At 38.0% G+C, this 16,150-nt stretch overlaps 1 protein-coding gene across 6 annotated transcripts in view; it reads right to left on the reverse strand.

Annotated features, from left to right (window-relative positions):
- Nucleotides 1-16,150, reverse strand: part of LOC121967016 (ral guanine nucleotide dissociation stimulator) — a 77,408-nt gene that overhangs the window by 21,456 nt on the left and 39,802 nt on the right. For 5 of the 6 annotated variants that reach the window (XM_088076315.1, XM_088076312.1, XM_088076311.1 and 2 more), the window contains exons 2-3: nucleotides 2,417-2,721; nucleotides 818-892 (exon numbers count right to left, since the gene is read on the reverse strand). In XM_088076315.1, the coding sequence (XP_087932441.1) occupies nucleotides 818-892; nucleotides 2,417-2,721 (380 nt within the window). Of the gene's footprint in view, nucleotides 1-817; nucleotides 893-2,416; nucleotides 2,722-2,889; nucleotides 3,435-16,150 lie in introns of those variants that run through there. The other variant, XM_088076314.1, reaches the window with a different exon arrangement.

Raw genomic sequence — 16,150 nt, forward strand, 5'->3', positions numbered from 1 at the left:
ATTATAGATTAAACTACCCAGCAGTTTGTGAGATAATAAAATAAGCTTCAAATTTACCAACTGCAACATTAAAGTGATGAACACATTAACACATCAATAATTATAATCCAATTATATAAATGTGTATAGTAGTGAAATGTGCCATTCTGCAGACTGAGCACTTTTTCTTTTTAATGCTAATACTGTTGTACTTTTACTAAAGTTTTTACCTGTAGGAGAGTATTTCTACACTGTAGTATTGCTACTCATAGTTGATTAAAAAATCTGAGTACTTCTTCCACCACTTTGTAAAATATAATCCTACTTCAGCATAAAGATAGAGCTCGGTGCACGTTTTTTGTCTCATAAAGATATCTTTATAAATTATCTGAAAATGCAAAATGTCTTTAAACCAGCAGTGGTGTCATTTTAAGGATGTTTGCCAATAATTTTAATAAGTCAACAGCTACTATTGATTTCACAGAGATACACTCGTGCCGCTAAAACAACACAAAAGCGCTTGTTGAACTTCTGTATGTTCTGTGTGTTTTTTATCTAGCAATGCTAATAACGCTAACAGTGTGTTCTGGTGAAACTGCAGCCAGAGAGGGCAGCAAACGCTTAAGTGCTTTTTGTTTGATTTATGATCTTTTTAATAGTTCATGAACTCCTGCAGCTGCAGTCTGACAGGAGTCTCGCGGTGAAAAATAATCTGCCGGAGCTTTAAATTCTGCAGATATCCCTTTAAGTCGGGGAGGAGCGGGACGAGGCTCGCCGCTGAGAGTGTTCTCGGTGATTAATGTTGGCAGCTCGGCGCTGAAGGTCGCAGCAGACTCACTTTCTCAGCTCTGTGCTGTCGTCCTGGGAGACTCGGTGCGCTGCGGCTGCAGGGACGTTTTGGAGCTTTGCATACCTAAAACAGAAACACGAGATCAGTGTGGTTCAGCAGCGATATTATAAAAGCAACAAGTACAGCTACAGAGGAAATCTTTTATATATGCATTATGATTGAATTTTAACACAGCATGCATCGAACTTGAAATAAAGAGGACTCTCAATCATAAAAACACACCAACCTTAAAATCTGAATATTTTAATCTTTTTTGATTTTCTGCTTTCATTCATCTTTTAAGAAATAGCGTTACTTGTAGCACACGTTTATATTTTAACATATTTTTTTAAACTTAAGCCTTCTGTAACAGATTTATCAGCCAAAAAATGCAGTGAATAAAATAAAATAAAATAAAATAAAATAAAATAAAATAAAATAAAATAAAATAAAATCGCTGGTGTACAAACATTAATGTTTTCACTAAATTTAAAAAATCAGAGCATTTGGAATGAAATAAAATAAAATATTTGCAATATTTACCTTCTCACATTTATGAATACATTTTTAAATCTGTATCAGAAGGCTTTAAATTGTGGTTTTGTAGAGAACTGCATAAAGTCTGGCTTGAAAAGCAATGAAATTATTAGAAAAAGAGAAGAACGAGTGAACCATTTTAATTACAGATGACATCGTCCATCAGTAACCATTTAGGTTTCTCTGAAAAAGTGTATTGCGATATTTTAGTTCTCGATCTGTTTATTCAGCTTGTTTCTCGTGCTGCTGAATTTTCAGAAAATGGAAGATCTTACTTTTCCAATACCAGCTGGGATAGAGAGAATACACACACAGTTGCACTAACATACGTCTAATGTTAAGCATTTAACCAAAAAACAGAACATAGACAATTGTGGAATAATAAATAACAGTTCCTACAATATGATAAGTTACCACGATACGATACGATACGATACGATACGATACGATACGATACGATACGACATGATGATACACTATAATGATACAATACAATGTTTTTGCCTCTAATCTTTTGTGTAATTCTTCCTTAATCCTTGTTTGGCCGTTGTTCGGCATTATCGTTTGGCTGCTACTGTTATAGAACGCTGTTTTGAAAGGAGCTATATCAATTATTGTTATTGTTATTATATGTTTGTCTGTTGTGTCTAAACAGAGAGCGAGAGAGAGACGAATGGACACACACACAAGCAAACAGAGACACACAAGCAAACAGAGACACACAAGCAAACAGAGACAGAGCTCTCTGCGTGATTAGAAAACCGCAGAGGAGCAGAATCGCTTGCTGACAGTCACGGAGAAATGCGACAGTTGACATATCAAGGCGCTTTTGCGTCCAGCTTGAACCCAGCGTTAGTATGAACATGAACTGCGAGTACTTTTTCTTTCCAAGATTGTTTCTACTGAAAGATCCTCAGAGGGCTGAGGAGGTAAATTCTGAGAAAAGTTTGAACAAAAACTTAATTTTGCATTAACAGATACATATTATTGAGTCCTTTTTGTAAAAAATCATTTCGTGACCCCTAACATTTATCCCTCAGACTGAGAGCTGCAGGTGTGCCGTCACGTTACCTGTTGAGCAGGAGATCCAGCACCTGCTTGGTGGTGGTGAAGGAGCGGTACGTGCAGAGGAAGATGGTGACGTAGGTGGAGTCTTTGCCCCTGAACGCCGACACCATGTACTCCACCAGCCGCTCCAGCGTGCCGGCCTTGATGGTGCGCACCTTGCAGGTCTCGTAGAGGCTCAGGGCCGAGTCCGTCTCCACGCCCAGCCATCGCTGCCCCTTACTGGCCGACTGGTGGAGCTGCACCTTCCTCAGCGTGATGGTGAAGATGGCGTCCTCCTCGGCCTCCTCGCCGATCTCCTGCGTCGAGCTCTGCGAGACAGAGGAAATAAGACGTTTTACTCCTCGGTTAATGGCTTCTCTTTGAGTTTCGTCCCTAAATTTTGAGCCACGAGTCACGGTGGATTTTTCAAGATATTCCAGCTGATGCTCTGAGTAGATTAGAGGGAGGTAAAGAAGGAGAAAAGAGGGCACCGTTACCATGCGGCACGTCGACTTAGAAATGCCCGACATCTCATTTTGGGACGAAACCCTTTAATTATGACCATCTGTGTGACCCGGCGCTCTCCTTTTTGGTCTCCCTCTCTGACTCACACTCTGTGAATCATGTGCGCGGCCGTGCACAAACAAACAATAGCTTGTTACTAAACAGAGCTTACTGGATAACTGGCACTACAATACAAGCTGCAGCCTGAATATACCCAAACAGGGAATTAACACAAGCCGCTTGTTGCATGAATGAGAGCTCTGTCGGCTGTTTGCTTGTCACCATCGCTGCATTTTGTTGTTGTTTGCTCCCGAACATGAAAACAACAATGCAACAAACCGTGACACACAGGTGATTCGGTCATCACAGCTGTCACGTAACGTGCATTAACTCTGCTGGACGTTACACAACAGAAACTAATCAACAGGTTACAAAACCAAACTGCACTTTGAAGCAAAATAAGCCGAGTGACTTCTGACGGATTAAGGAACCAGATTGTTTGGACAAAGCTCTGAAGTGGAGCTGCAGCAATTAGCTGATTAATGAAACAGCTTATTAGTAGAAAATAAATAAACTACTCTGACAACTGATTAATTTTCATTTTTTAAAGCAAAAACTCCAAAGTGACCTTATAATTTAACAGGGTGTCTACAGCTATTACACATTAGATTAAATACTTTTAAAGACCTTTTCAAGGTTATTTGTAACCATATTTTAGACGGATTCTTTTTTTTATTCAAGTATTGAGTTTATGTTCGAATGTCGTAATTAAAGTGAGTTATATTATTCCACATTTAAGCAACACAAAAAAATCCTACAAGAAAGTATTTCTTCTATTTCTACACAGAGAGCTGCTAAAGGTCTAAAAGGACTAAAGACGCCTGCTGTCACTTAACCCTTTGAAACCTGGATCAGAATCACTTTTTCTGCTGCATTCGTTTGCTTTTCACCGGTATTTAAACTTTTAAACTCCCAGCAAACTTCATTTTGTTCAAAAACATTAGGACAAGACAAAACACCAGTGCTGTGTTTTGTCTTGTCCATGCTCTGTATAATTTCAGTGTGTTTAAATTTAATAAAATATTCTTGATTTTTAAAAAATCTTAGTAATAAAGGCAATCAACAACTTTGCAAGAAATGTCCCGTCAATTGTAAAAATTTGTAGTTTTACAAAATGATTATTAAAAAGCAAGAAAAAAATTCTAGAGAACTACACTTCTAATCATTATAATGATATTTGTAAAATTATTTTACAGAGTTAATATATAAGTATTTTTTTCCAGGTAATTTCCTTTTTTATTTCCCATTTTTTGTTTGTTTTTTTGCTAATTTTCTGGTAAGTGTCGTGGTTTTATTTCATTTTTTAACAATTTCTTGCTCATTTCTAGGTCCTGTCCTCTTAAGTTGCTAATCGCCTTGAGGCCATGTGTTTGAAAGAAATCAAAAGCAAAGCGCTCGAGTTTCAAACATTACAAAATCCTTTCAAGCATCTCAGCAGCACAACTTACAAGCGGTAAATAACTCATCTGTGAGACGTTTATCACGTTCAGCGATCAGCCGTTTGTCTCACTGCTGGAGGACAAATCTCGACAGTGTGAGCGCTGCGGCTGTTCAACAGCAGAGCGGCTGTGAAGTGAATCATTAGAGCCGAGGCCTCAGCGGAGGACCGGCGTGTAATCTGGCGAGCCACAGTCATCTGTCACGGCCCCTTGTAGTGCATCCTGGGAGCATGAGTCATCAGAGTGCGTTTCCAAGGCTCAGTGTGACTCCCTGCGGGCTCCACTGCCTACTTTTCTTTTTCTTTTTTTTTCGTCGGAGATGTATTCGGTAACATCTCAGTCAGCGCCAAGTCCCTGTGTTGTGTCTGTGTTGCCATGGAGACAAGCTCAAAGTGAGGATGGCTGTGAATTTGGAAAAAGTGATACAGGATCTCCCAGCACTGCTACCGTTCTTGTGTTTGAGTTTTTACTGTTTTGGACACGGTTAACCCTTTAACGGTCAAACTAAGAACAAAAAAATATACAACATTATAGATCGCAGAATATGTTTACAAACTGCATCAATTTATGAAGAAAAAACACTTTTCCAGTAGGATGCATTGTAAAAATTGCAAAAGTCAATATGAAAATAAAAGTATGTATATATATATATATGTATATATATATATATATATATATATATATATATACACACATCTGCCTTTTCTCTTGTTAATGCATATTCTATATTGTTGATGTTCAATAAAAATATGTTAAATATAAAATAAAAGCAGATTGTATAGCACATCAATGTTTTTAGCTGCCTGGTTGTACAACTGACTCCCATAAAGTTCACTTTTGGCTCATAAATGTTTCTCTTTTGATGCTAATTTTAGAGCTTGTGAACTATGTTTTGTCTCTTTTTGTGTCTCTGTCTGCAGCTTTGTGTTGTCACTGCTGACCGTCTCCAGTCTGGTTAAATAACGGTGAAATTAAATAAAAAATGTGCACAAGAAAGAAGAGAAAAAAAGGCTCCAACTGGGATATCAAACGTCTGTCCACTCGAAGAGACACTGGTGAGTCATGTGATTCTGTTTCAGCAAAAACTGAAAAGCAAAAGCAAACTTTTCCACTCTGATAAGAACAACAAAGACTCGAGTTTACACACACACACACACACACACACACACACACACACACACACACACACACACACACACACACACACACAGAGCCTGAACCTCAGTAACCCTGCAGAGACCCTGTGTTTCAGAGGGAGGGTGTGTGTGACAGATAAATGTGCACAGGGAGGAGTAAGACCTGGTCTGCTGTAAATCCTGCAGAGAATAATGACGGGGCCACAGCTGCAGCTGAGGGCCCGGACAGCGGGAGAGGTGCTTATCAGCTCCGACCCACAGAGACCGCGCCGCTATCACCTCAAACCCTGAGAAACGCTGCGCTCAAGGGCAGCAGCGCCTCGCTGCGTACGCCGAGTCGATTCCCACCATAATGCTCCTATTCATCCCTGTTGCCATGAAAACCAAACTCTCCTCACAACTCGGACAAAACACAGAGCGATCGATACTTCAAACAGAAGGTTCAGTGTCACACCTGCACAGGAAGATCAGAACAAATACAGCCGACATTTTCTGCTTTTGAAGGCTTAAAATATCTGAAGTCATGAAGCAGAAACAAGCAGAAACGTGAAGGAAAGACCAAACGTTTGTCTGAAATCAGGAGAAGAAATCTCTTCAGTGAAGAAGATTAAACCTTTCTGGGAAATTTGCTTAATGTGTTGAAACTCCGGCAAAATGGTTTGGTCTCTGCCAGAAACACGGGAGGAAGGCGACAAGCAGCTTCACAAGAAATCACCCAAAATTAGCGAGGAATCTGTAAAAAGTTACAACATCACAGCCTACAGTCACAGCCTTTAGTTTGACTGCAGAGGAGTCGCTTCATAATTCATGCGTTGCATGATTGCACTCAAAGGCCCTCTGCAGTGATACTCAACTTAAAGCCGGCGGACCAAATCTGGCCCGGACAGGGTGCTACGTGGCCCCCTAAACCATTTTCTAATTCACAATAAATCCAAGAAATGTCCTAAAATGCTAAAAACATCCTTAAATCCTAGAAATGTGCTAAAACCTGAGATATGCTGTAAATCCGAGATATTTCCTGAAATCCTAGAGAAAAAGGAAGAAAAGGACAAATAAAATCTGAGATTATCTGCTTTTGAAGGCTTAAAATATCTAAAGTCATAAAGTGTAAACAAGAAGAAACGTGGAATAAAGACCAAACGTTTGTCTGAAATCTGAAGAAAATCTCACATCTGTGTGAGACCACTTCAGTTAAAAAAGGGCTTCAGCTTCAGAAGCGTCGGCAGGTCGGTCTGAAGTCTGAGGGATGCAGTTAACACAGCTGCTGATGAGGGACTCGTCTCTCACCGAGTCTTTTTGAAATGTTTGTCCGGATCATCTCAGTAATTTGCATTAAATCTTTTATGTGAATAAGATGAAACTTCTCCAGGAAATTTGCTTAACCTGTTAAAACCTGAACAAAATGGGTTTTAAAAAAACCCAAAGTTTCTCTTTCAGAAATATGGCAACTTCACAATGAATTACACTAAATTAGTAAAGAATCTGTCAAAAGTTACAAGAAAATCACCTAAAAATAAGCACAAAAATCATAGAAAAAAGGTTTAAAAAAAAGAAAAAAAGCAAATGGCTTGAAGTAAAAGTCCTAAAATGTAAATGTATTCTAATAATTATTTTCTATTATGTTTTCCTCACTGTCTATCTTTTTTTTCTCCTTTTTTTAGCCATGTTTTCAAAAGAAATGAAACCAAGAAATTACCTGGAAATTGGCACCAAAAAAGAAAAAAAATGTGTAAAAGTCAATAAAACAAGGAAATGACTCGAAAAAGTACTGAAATGTGAACGTAATCAACTTTAAATTCATAATTAAAATTAAAAAGTCTTTTTAGTGTAATATTTTTTTCCTCTTTGCGTGTCTTTTCTTTGCAAATTTTCTTTTTCTGAATATTGATAATAATTTTATTTATGCAGCACTTTCAGAGACAGTTTACAAAGTGCTTTGACAAACAAAGCAAAGCAGAAATGGTAGCTGTCTGCTGTGTCAGCGTTTCCTAATTTCTCTTTTTCAAGTTACTTGTTGCATTTTCAAAGGAAATCAAACCAGTTTGCTCTTGTTTCAAAGGTTTAAATGCTTGTGAGAGGCGTCCGAACGCAACACAAGAAACTGATGTCAACCCAGCTTTCAAAGGGTTAAATAACTTTGTTTTTTTAAGTCACTTAGGTTTGCAATCACTGAATCCCACTGCTACTAAATGTACCGTCAAACAAAGTGGCTAAGAAACGGTGTAGATTAGTGGGAATTCCCTCTGAAACCTCTTTTCTCGTATTAAAGTTCATCTCACGTTCCTTCAGTCTGACTCAACTCTTAGTCGACCACATCGGCACCATCCTGGTTACAAACACACAGGAAGTGGCTTCTAAACATAGGCAGCTTTGTCAGCGCCTCTCCTTCGACAAATAGGATATTTTGGCATAAAATGACTTAAAAGACATAAAAAAATGAAAATGAATGCAGCTAAATGCTGTTAATTGCTCGCAGGGCGATGCTGCTTCACTGGAAATCACTGAATCCGCTTTCACGTGTAAACTCTCGTCACAGAGTTTTGACAGTAAACATATGAATGTTTGTTTATGCAGATGTATCAGATGAGCGGCGGTTTTAACATCAGGGATGATTAAACAGACAGCTACGTGATTTACTGCTGCGATTGTCGTCTAAACATATAGAGCATTTAGTTTCATGCAGCCGGCACTGAAACAAATGCAAACGCTGCTAAGATCAACACTCACAGTCTTTTGTTTGACTGCAGAAGAGTCGCTTTCTAATCTATGAGTGACAATGTTAATGATGTTTGAATTTAAAAAAATAAACTTGCATGATTGCACTCAAATGTCCACAGTGATACTCAACCGACGGGGTTCCCGGTGACTCCACGAACCACTTTCTAATTCACAATAAAACAAAATGATTCACAGTGGGATTTTTTTGTGCTTTTAGTATCCATAAGGTGCCAGAGTGCAGAAAACAGCATCAAAATAGAGCTTTTTCATTAAAAACAGTGACGGTGGAGGATCCCCATACCCCCAGAGAGATTCTAGATAAGCTCCCAATGTCCTACAATCCTAGAAACATACAAAAATCCTAAAAACTTCTTAAAATCTTAGAAACGTCCCAAGATCCTTCAAATATCCTAAAATCCAAGAAGTCTTTTAAAATGCTAGAAATGCCCTTTAAATGTCCAAAAATCCTAGAAATGTTCTTAAATCCTAGAAACGTACTAAATGCCTAGAAATGTCTTCTGACAAACGTCCTCAAAATATCCTAAAATCTGACAAACATCCTGAAATCCCAGAATCGTCCTAATATCCTTGAAATATCTTAAAATCTGAGAAATATCCTAGTAATGTCCTAAAATCCTAAAAATGTCCTAAAATATCCAAAAATCTGACAAACATCCTAATATGAAATATCCTAAAAGCCAAGAAATGTCTTAAAATCCTAGAAATGTCCTAAAAATGTCTGAAAGTCCTAAAATAGTCCTAAAATACAAGAAATATTTTCTAAAATACGAGAAACGTGCTAAATACCTAGAAATGTCCTAAAATCTAAAAAAAATTTCTCAAATCCTAGAAATGTTCTTAGATCCTAGAAACTTACTAAATACCTAGAAATGTCCTAAAATCTGACAAATGTCCTAAAATCCCAGAATCGTCCTAATATCCTTGAAATGTCCTAAAACCTGAGAAATGGCCTAAAGTACGCGAAACGTCCTGAATCCTAAAAACATCCTAAAATCCTAAAAATATCCTGAAATATGACAAACGTCCTAAAATCCTTGAAATATCCTAAAATACAAGAAATGTCTTAAAATCCTAGAAATGTCCTAAAAATGTCTGAAAGTCCTAAAATAGTCCAAGAAATATTTTCTAAAATACGAGAAACATTCTAAACACCTAGAAATGACCTGAAAATTTTCCTAAAATCATAGAAATATCGGAGAAAGTCCTAAAATCTTAGAAATCCTAGAAACATTCTCAAATCCTATAAGTGTACTAAAATCCTAAAAACCTCTTAAAATGCTAAAAATGTCCTAAAACACAAGAAACATCCTAAAATCTTAGAGACATGTATTGAGCTGCTGTGATTGGCCCCTGGTCTCCCTGATGTGCCGCCATGAATCCTGAAGCCTCTGCAGCATCTGATAAACGTCAGAAATATAAACACGTGAACTAAATCAAACTCTTAAATTCATATTTCTGTTCAGTGATTCTTGGCTTCTCTTCATTTTTGGAGTGAAATCAGAAAATGGAAGAAAAACACAGAAATGTTTGGCATCCAGAGCGGGCCTCCCCCGCGCTCGCTCCGACACTTATCAGATCTACGCTCACCTACGCCATCCTGACCGTGAATGACCGTGAACGCACATGTGGGCCGCAGGAATGTGAGCACAATAAAAGCGTCAGCAAAGAGCGACGAGAGAGCGGCGGAGAAAAGGAAATACGATTACACAAAGACGAAAAGGGAAAATCAAGTCACGTGTGCCACAAACGGATGAATGAATGACTGTTTTCTTTATATTAGATATATATTCAAATATATTAGGACCAAACATCTAACGTGATATTTTCTCCTTTACCACACGTACATGTCGACCATCCAAAACTGCAAAAAGCACACTTTTATGGCATTTTTTGTATAATAATATGACTTAATTTTACTTTGACAAAAGTCCAACAAATTGCAAGAAATTTAGTAAAAGTTGACAAGAAAATTACCTAAAAATGTGTTTTAAAAAGGGTGGAAGGTTATTAGAAAATTAGCCAAAAAAGGGGAAAATGACCACACAAAAAAATCTTCTTTTTTTTTTTAATTATGTTGATTTTTTTAAATAAAAATATATAAAACAATAAATATTTTTCATATCTTTAGACATATTTTATACCTTATTTTTTAACATACTTCAGGTTTGTTTTTACTTTTTTACTAAGTTTGCCTTCTCCCTACATTTTTAAAAATAAATCCAGCCAATTTCTCAGCTTCAAAGGGTTAATGGAGTGACACACACCTCCCAGCCTCACCCTCCGTCTTAATAACAGGCTCAACTTTTGGCTGACCTGCTCATCATCTCAGAAACACAATCATCTGGAAATAAAAAAATGTTTATCCTGCATAACAAACCTCCCATCTTTATATCTGATGGTGCCGAGTCTTTCTAAACAGCCACCTGGCACAGAAACAGACTTAAACAAACACCCGCTCTCACTCAGGGCCAAAATCCCCTCAAGGCCAAACATCGCTCTGGAAGCGCGTTCGGAGGCGTCTGCCAAATTTACGCCTCTCATCAACAGAAAACACACCTGCCTCAATAGCAGTGGTCCCACGTGACCCTCAGAAAGCCCCTCGGAGCCGAGCTCTAAATGTAGATCAGCGGGGAAACTCCCAGTGGAAAGTGAAAACCTGCCCCCTAAAAACAGTCAACACCTAAACAAAGCCAACAATAGCACGCGTCCATTACAACCCCGGAGCACAAGCCAGTGACTTCCTCTCGCTAACAATGACCGCTGACGCCAGTGAGGTCATCTGATGTGGGGCAAGAGGCAGAGCAGGAGAGGCGGGGTGTAACCGACGTTCAAACAACTCCTCAGTGTTCGAAATACTGAGGCAGCGACAAACACAAACTCCCGTCTAACCAGAGCCGGTTAAATGGATCAATCTCATCAACCTCTTTCACACTGACTGATTAAAACGTTTACTCGGAAAAAGAGAAGATACTGCCGTTTTATCACGTGTCCCTTTTTGTAAACATTCTGTGTCCCCTCTCAAAATTCATATTTTTTGGGGGGTCTGTGAACGCAGCACTCACAGAATTCAGTTTTTTCCTCAGCAGCAGTTTGTTGAATTTCGAGTCACGAGGTGGAGAGTTGATCTGGTCGGAGCTGATCAGATCGATGGACGTTTTTGGACGTTTTTTTGAACATTTCTACAATTTTAGGATGTTTGTAAGATTTGAGGACATTTCTAAGAAATCAGGACATTTTTAGGATTTTAGGAAATTTCCACATAGAAATGTCCAAAAATCCTACAGGTGTCCCTAAAATCCTAGAAATGTCACGAAAACCCTAGAAGTTTCCTAAAATCCAGAAAACGTCAGATGTTTCCAAGATATGACGTTAATAAGACGTTTTCTGGATTTTAGGAAACTTCTAGGGTTTTCGTGACATTTCTAGGATTTTAGGGACACCTGTAGGATTTTTGGACATTTCTATGTTTCAGGACATTTTTAGGACAATAGGACATTTTTGAGATTTTGGTACATTTCTAGGATTTTGGGACAATTCACAGATTTCCGGCTGTTTCTAGGATTTTAGGATGTGTCAAAGATTTGAGGACATATCCAGGATTTGAGGACATTTTTAGGATTTTAAGGGTTTCAGTGCACCCAGCACCCTATCGAGGTCATGAGTTGAGTACTACTGTACTCACTTGTAGCACAATTAACGAAGTTTAACTACTGCTCCATCTGTGCCCAGAGTACACTCTGCACTCCGAGAGTGTGGTGTAATGCATAACTGAAAAATATATATTCAAACAGCGCTCGTAATGAAAGATCCAGCTCCAAAAATACGTGGTGGCAGATGTTTTGATCAAGGCGGGCCACTAATAAATGAAGGTGTAGGAAACCGTGGATTCATAACTTGGCCTTCAAATAGTTTAGATATTTCAGTCTCGACTAACATCCACCTCACAGGCATGCCTAAAAATGTGATGAAACAAGCTGCAAATAACAAGCTTTCTCTTTTTCTTCTCCTCTTTGAACACTAAACACAGATTTCTTTTTATTATTAGACTGAAAGTACTTTCACTGCACATGTGCTGATCTAAAAAAAGGTTCTCAATAATTTCTCTTTCCAAATTCCTACCAACAAACCAACACAGAGGGTCCATTTTTGCCTTTTTTGTGCGTTTGTGCCTCTTCCAGCTAAAACTTTACATGAGCATGAACAGATTGTTTTTCTATGAAATTAAGTTGACAGATCCGCCGCGGGCCAAAGAACAACTGATTCGATTTCCTGCCATTAGATAATTAATTTTTCTTAGCTGTAACTTCAGATGTGGTCCAAATCTTCCGGGCTTGGTTACAGCATCAAGAGGTTTATATAAATTCAAAGTGAAGGACAGACAGAAGTTTGTTTTCTTTACGAGCCCTCAAGTTATTTGTACTTTTTGATTATTTGTCTTGCCAACAGTTTGTTCTGTTTTTTAAGTTTCTCTCATTGGCACAAACATAAAAACCAAACCCTGATTTACCCCGTGGCGATGTGCACTCCCGTCTGTGAATTGGTGACGGAGTCGTTGTGACAGGTATTAGTAATACATGCTGGCAGCTCAACTGGCTTTGTCATCCATTATCAATCACCAACATGCAGAGTTTCATCAGGAGAATAAACCTCTTATCTTTCAGTGGAGTCTGGTGGGGATTCAGGCAGTGACCGTGTCCCAGTTTCTTTCATTTTCCCCTTTTGTTGGCTGAACTATTGTACACGGTTAATGGATTTTAGATGACCCCGTTCACACGCAACTGGTTTTTCTTGAATGACAAATTATGTGGCAAGTAAAAGTACTAAATACAGTAACTGCAGCTGCTCTGTAAAACTTGTTTTCCATCATTTTGTTTTATCTGTTTGCCAAATAAAACCAAAAATTGTATGAAATAATAGAAGTAGCCACTGTGACACCAGGGTTTCCAATATTTATTCAGGCCACAGCAATTAAAACAGTTGCCACCATGAATAGATTTTCCCGGTGCTATAAAAATATATTTATCACGAGGTCATTCGTTGCATCACACTCTTGAAGTGCTGAGCGTGCTGTTTTCACAGACGGGGCAGCAGAACGCCAGGCGCAGTTATAGTGAAACTTAACCTTTCATTGTGCTGGGTCTAAAAGTTTGCTTTCACTCACTCTGCACTCTGCTTCTCCTCTTATGTTATTGACAGGACATATATCTGAAAGATGTCTCTTTGTCATCGATCTGATCAGCTCTGACCAGATCTATTGATCAATCATCCAAACCGTGACACAAACAGCTGCTCAAGGATAAAAATAATTCATGATGAGGTCCGTCTGCACTGTTTTCATGGACCTGCAGAATTATTGTCTGAATTCAGAGAGGATAGATTATTACAAAAAAAAAAACCAGTAGGGTAGAATTACTTTAAAACTGCTTTTCTCTACAGATTAGCAAATACATGCACTAAATGTAGTTTGTAACAAGATTTCAAGTTTTAAACTAACTGCAGAAAAACATAGTCTCTCTTACTTGATAAAAGTCCACCAGCTTAAATAATACAATCTTGTTTCTGTACAGCTTAAACTAACATTATATATAAAGTGAAACAATATTTCTCTCTGCTCTCCAAAAATGTTGAAATACTCCTTTCATAATGTACGATTTATAGACCCTGAAATATTCAGGTTGCATATCTCAGAATCTGATTGTCCCACATTTTAATTCAGTCCAGATGGGAAATCTAAAAAGAAAAAAAGGCAGCTGCATGCAGATTGTTGCTGTTCAGGCTGATTAGAAACCTTTAGATTCCCGTCACATGACGAAACCTGATTTGATCTGAGAAACTCTGAGCTGCACCTTCTCTAAAAATACACTTGAGTTAATGTTTTTCTTTGAAAGTTGTCTCATGTAAGACCAATTAAAGCAGAGCAGACAGACAGTGAGTGCAGAATCAGACAGATTTAAGTATTTCTGCAGGCGTCGCAGGCCTTCACATTCCAGCCACTGTCTGTTTCTGTCGTTGTGTCTGCTGCTCAGATCCAGCACGCAGCCACTCGACTCTTCAAAACGAACCGCGGAAACAAAAGCTCCTCTGTCTGTACGGACGCGGACGATCCGGCTTCTGTTTCAAACCTCCGCCTGGACTTCAATCGATGCTTAAATCTTAAAATAGGACAACATCACAGTTGACCTCGGCTCACTGCAGCTCAGAGTGTCCCGGTGTGATGTCTCCACATGTCTCAGATCTCATGTATTATTATCAGAAGACTCGCTGAAGTCGAGTTTTTTTTGGTCTGTGGATCTGGGTCACATGAATAAAAATACCTGCATCACATAACAAACAATCTAATAATATTATAGACACTATTCTGCACCATGAATACTCTTACTTTAGGCACTTTAACCCTTTGAAACCTGAGCAAATTGGCTTTATTCTATTACATTTTTTTTTTTAAAAAACAAAGATGGAAATGAGCTATAAAAGATGCAGTGACCCTAAAATTAGCCAGAAATGTGTAGATAAATAAATAAAATGACATACAAGAAAATTACATGAAAAATTGTGAAAATAATAAATAAATGACCAAAAAAAGAAAAATAAAGGAAAAAAATAAACATGGGAAACAAAACTTGAAAAAAGTGTTTAAAAATGCCAAGAATATTTTAACAAAATTTTTATAAGTAATTATGATAACTAACAACACTCTTTTTTGTCGAGCTTTCCTTTTTTCTCTTGATATTTTCCCATGATTTTTAAAAATATATACAAAATAAAATAAATCTACTTATTTCTTGCAATTTGTGAAATATTTCTTATGAAGTTGCTAATTGCCTTTTTGTCACGTTTTTGAAAAAATAATAATAATAAAATTAAGTCTTTATATACGTAATTATGATGATAAACAATATTTATCCCCTAACTTTTTTCGCTTGACATTTTCCCCTTGATTTAAAAAAAATATATATATTAGTTTCTTGCAATTTGTGAAATATTTCTTACCAAGGTGCTCATTGCCCTTTTGTTATGTTTTGAAAAAAATTGCATCAATCTGCTCAGAGGTTTAAGTACCTGAAAGGCATCTGAAAACAGCAAAAAAAAGGGATGTCTCCCCAGGTTTCAATGGGTTAATCACGCTTTGATAATTTTATGCTTTATTCAGTCAAATTCTGAATGCAAGACTTTTATTGTCTTAACTTCCACCAATGACAACAGGGAAACTTTAAACGAGTATTCTGTACTTTTATAACGTGATATTCTGTTATTTTTTGATTATATACGGGATTATTTCTTCGATGCAGCGTAGCTACAGTTGCACTGTCATTATGTCAACCGTCTGCTTGTGAGCTCAGCTGAGTCACTGTTAGCTGAGGACCATGTACAGTAGGAAGAGCTGTTTTTAGATCAGTTACAGTAGCTCTGTGTCTCTGATTTCACTGTCAGCTCATAATCGCAGTGAGCTTTGATTTCTTCCTAAAATAGATGTGAAAACTTCCATGTAAGTGGCTGTTGTTCAGACCCAGCTGGGAGCTGCAGGATCTCAAACGGACTTCAGACTGAATGAGCTGACAGTCTGAAGGACTCTGTTTCAGACCTCTTGAGGCAGCCTCTCGGAGCAGCAGTAGAGTCTTTGTTTAGCTGTGTTTCATGTCGGTTTGGCCCCTAATCCGGCTGTTTTCTGCTGGACGGCAGCCTTCGGGAAGCTTTCAGCTCCGTTCTTAATAACTGCTATTTTTAGCTTGAATGCACTGTTGTATACTGTTTGGCTGAAGCTTTTTACATCTGTTTTTGTGCCGTTTACTTGCTGAAAATAAGAAAATACGATTACAGAGGAACCACACGGTTACATAAATTCAAACAAAACATAAGAAAAGAAGATTTAAACTCATTAT

This window comes from Plectropomus leopardus, chromosome 4 (genome assembly GCF_026936395.1).
Source record: "Plectropomus leopardus strain MGB_pleo_1.0 chromosome 4, ASM2693639v1, whole genome shotgun sequence".
Lineage (NCBI taxonomy): Eukaryota > Metazoa > Chordata > Actinopteri > Perciformes > Serranidae > Plectropomus > Plectropomus leopardus.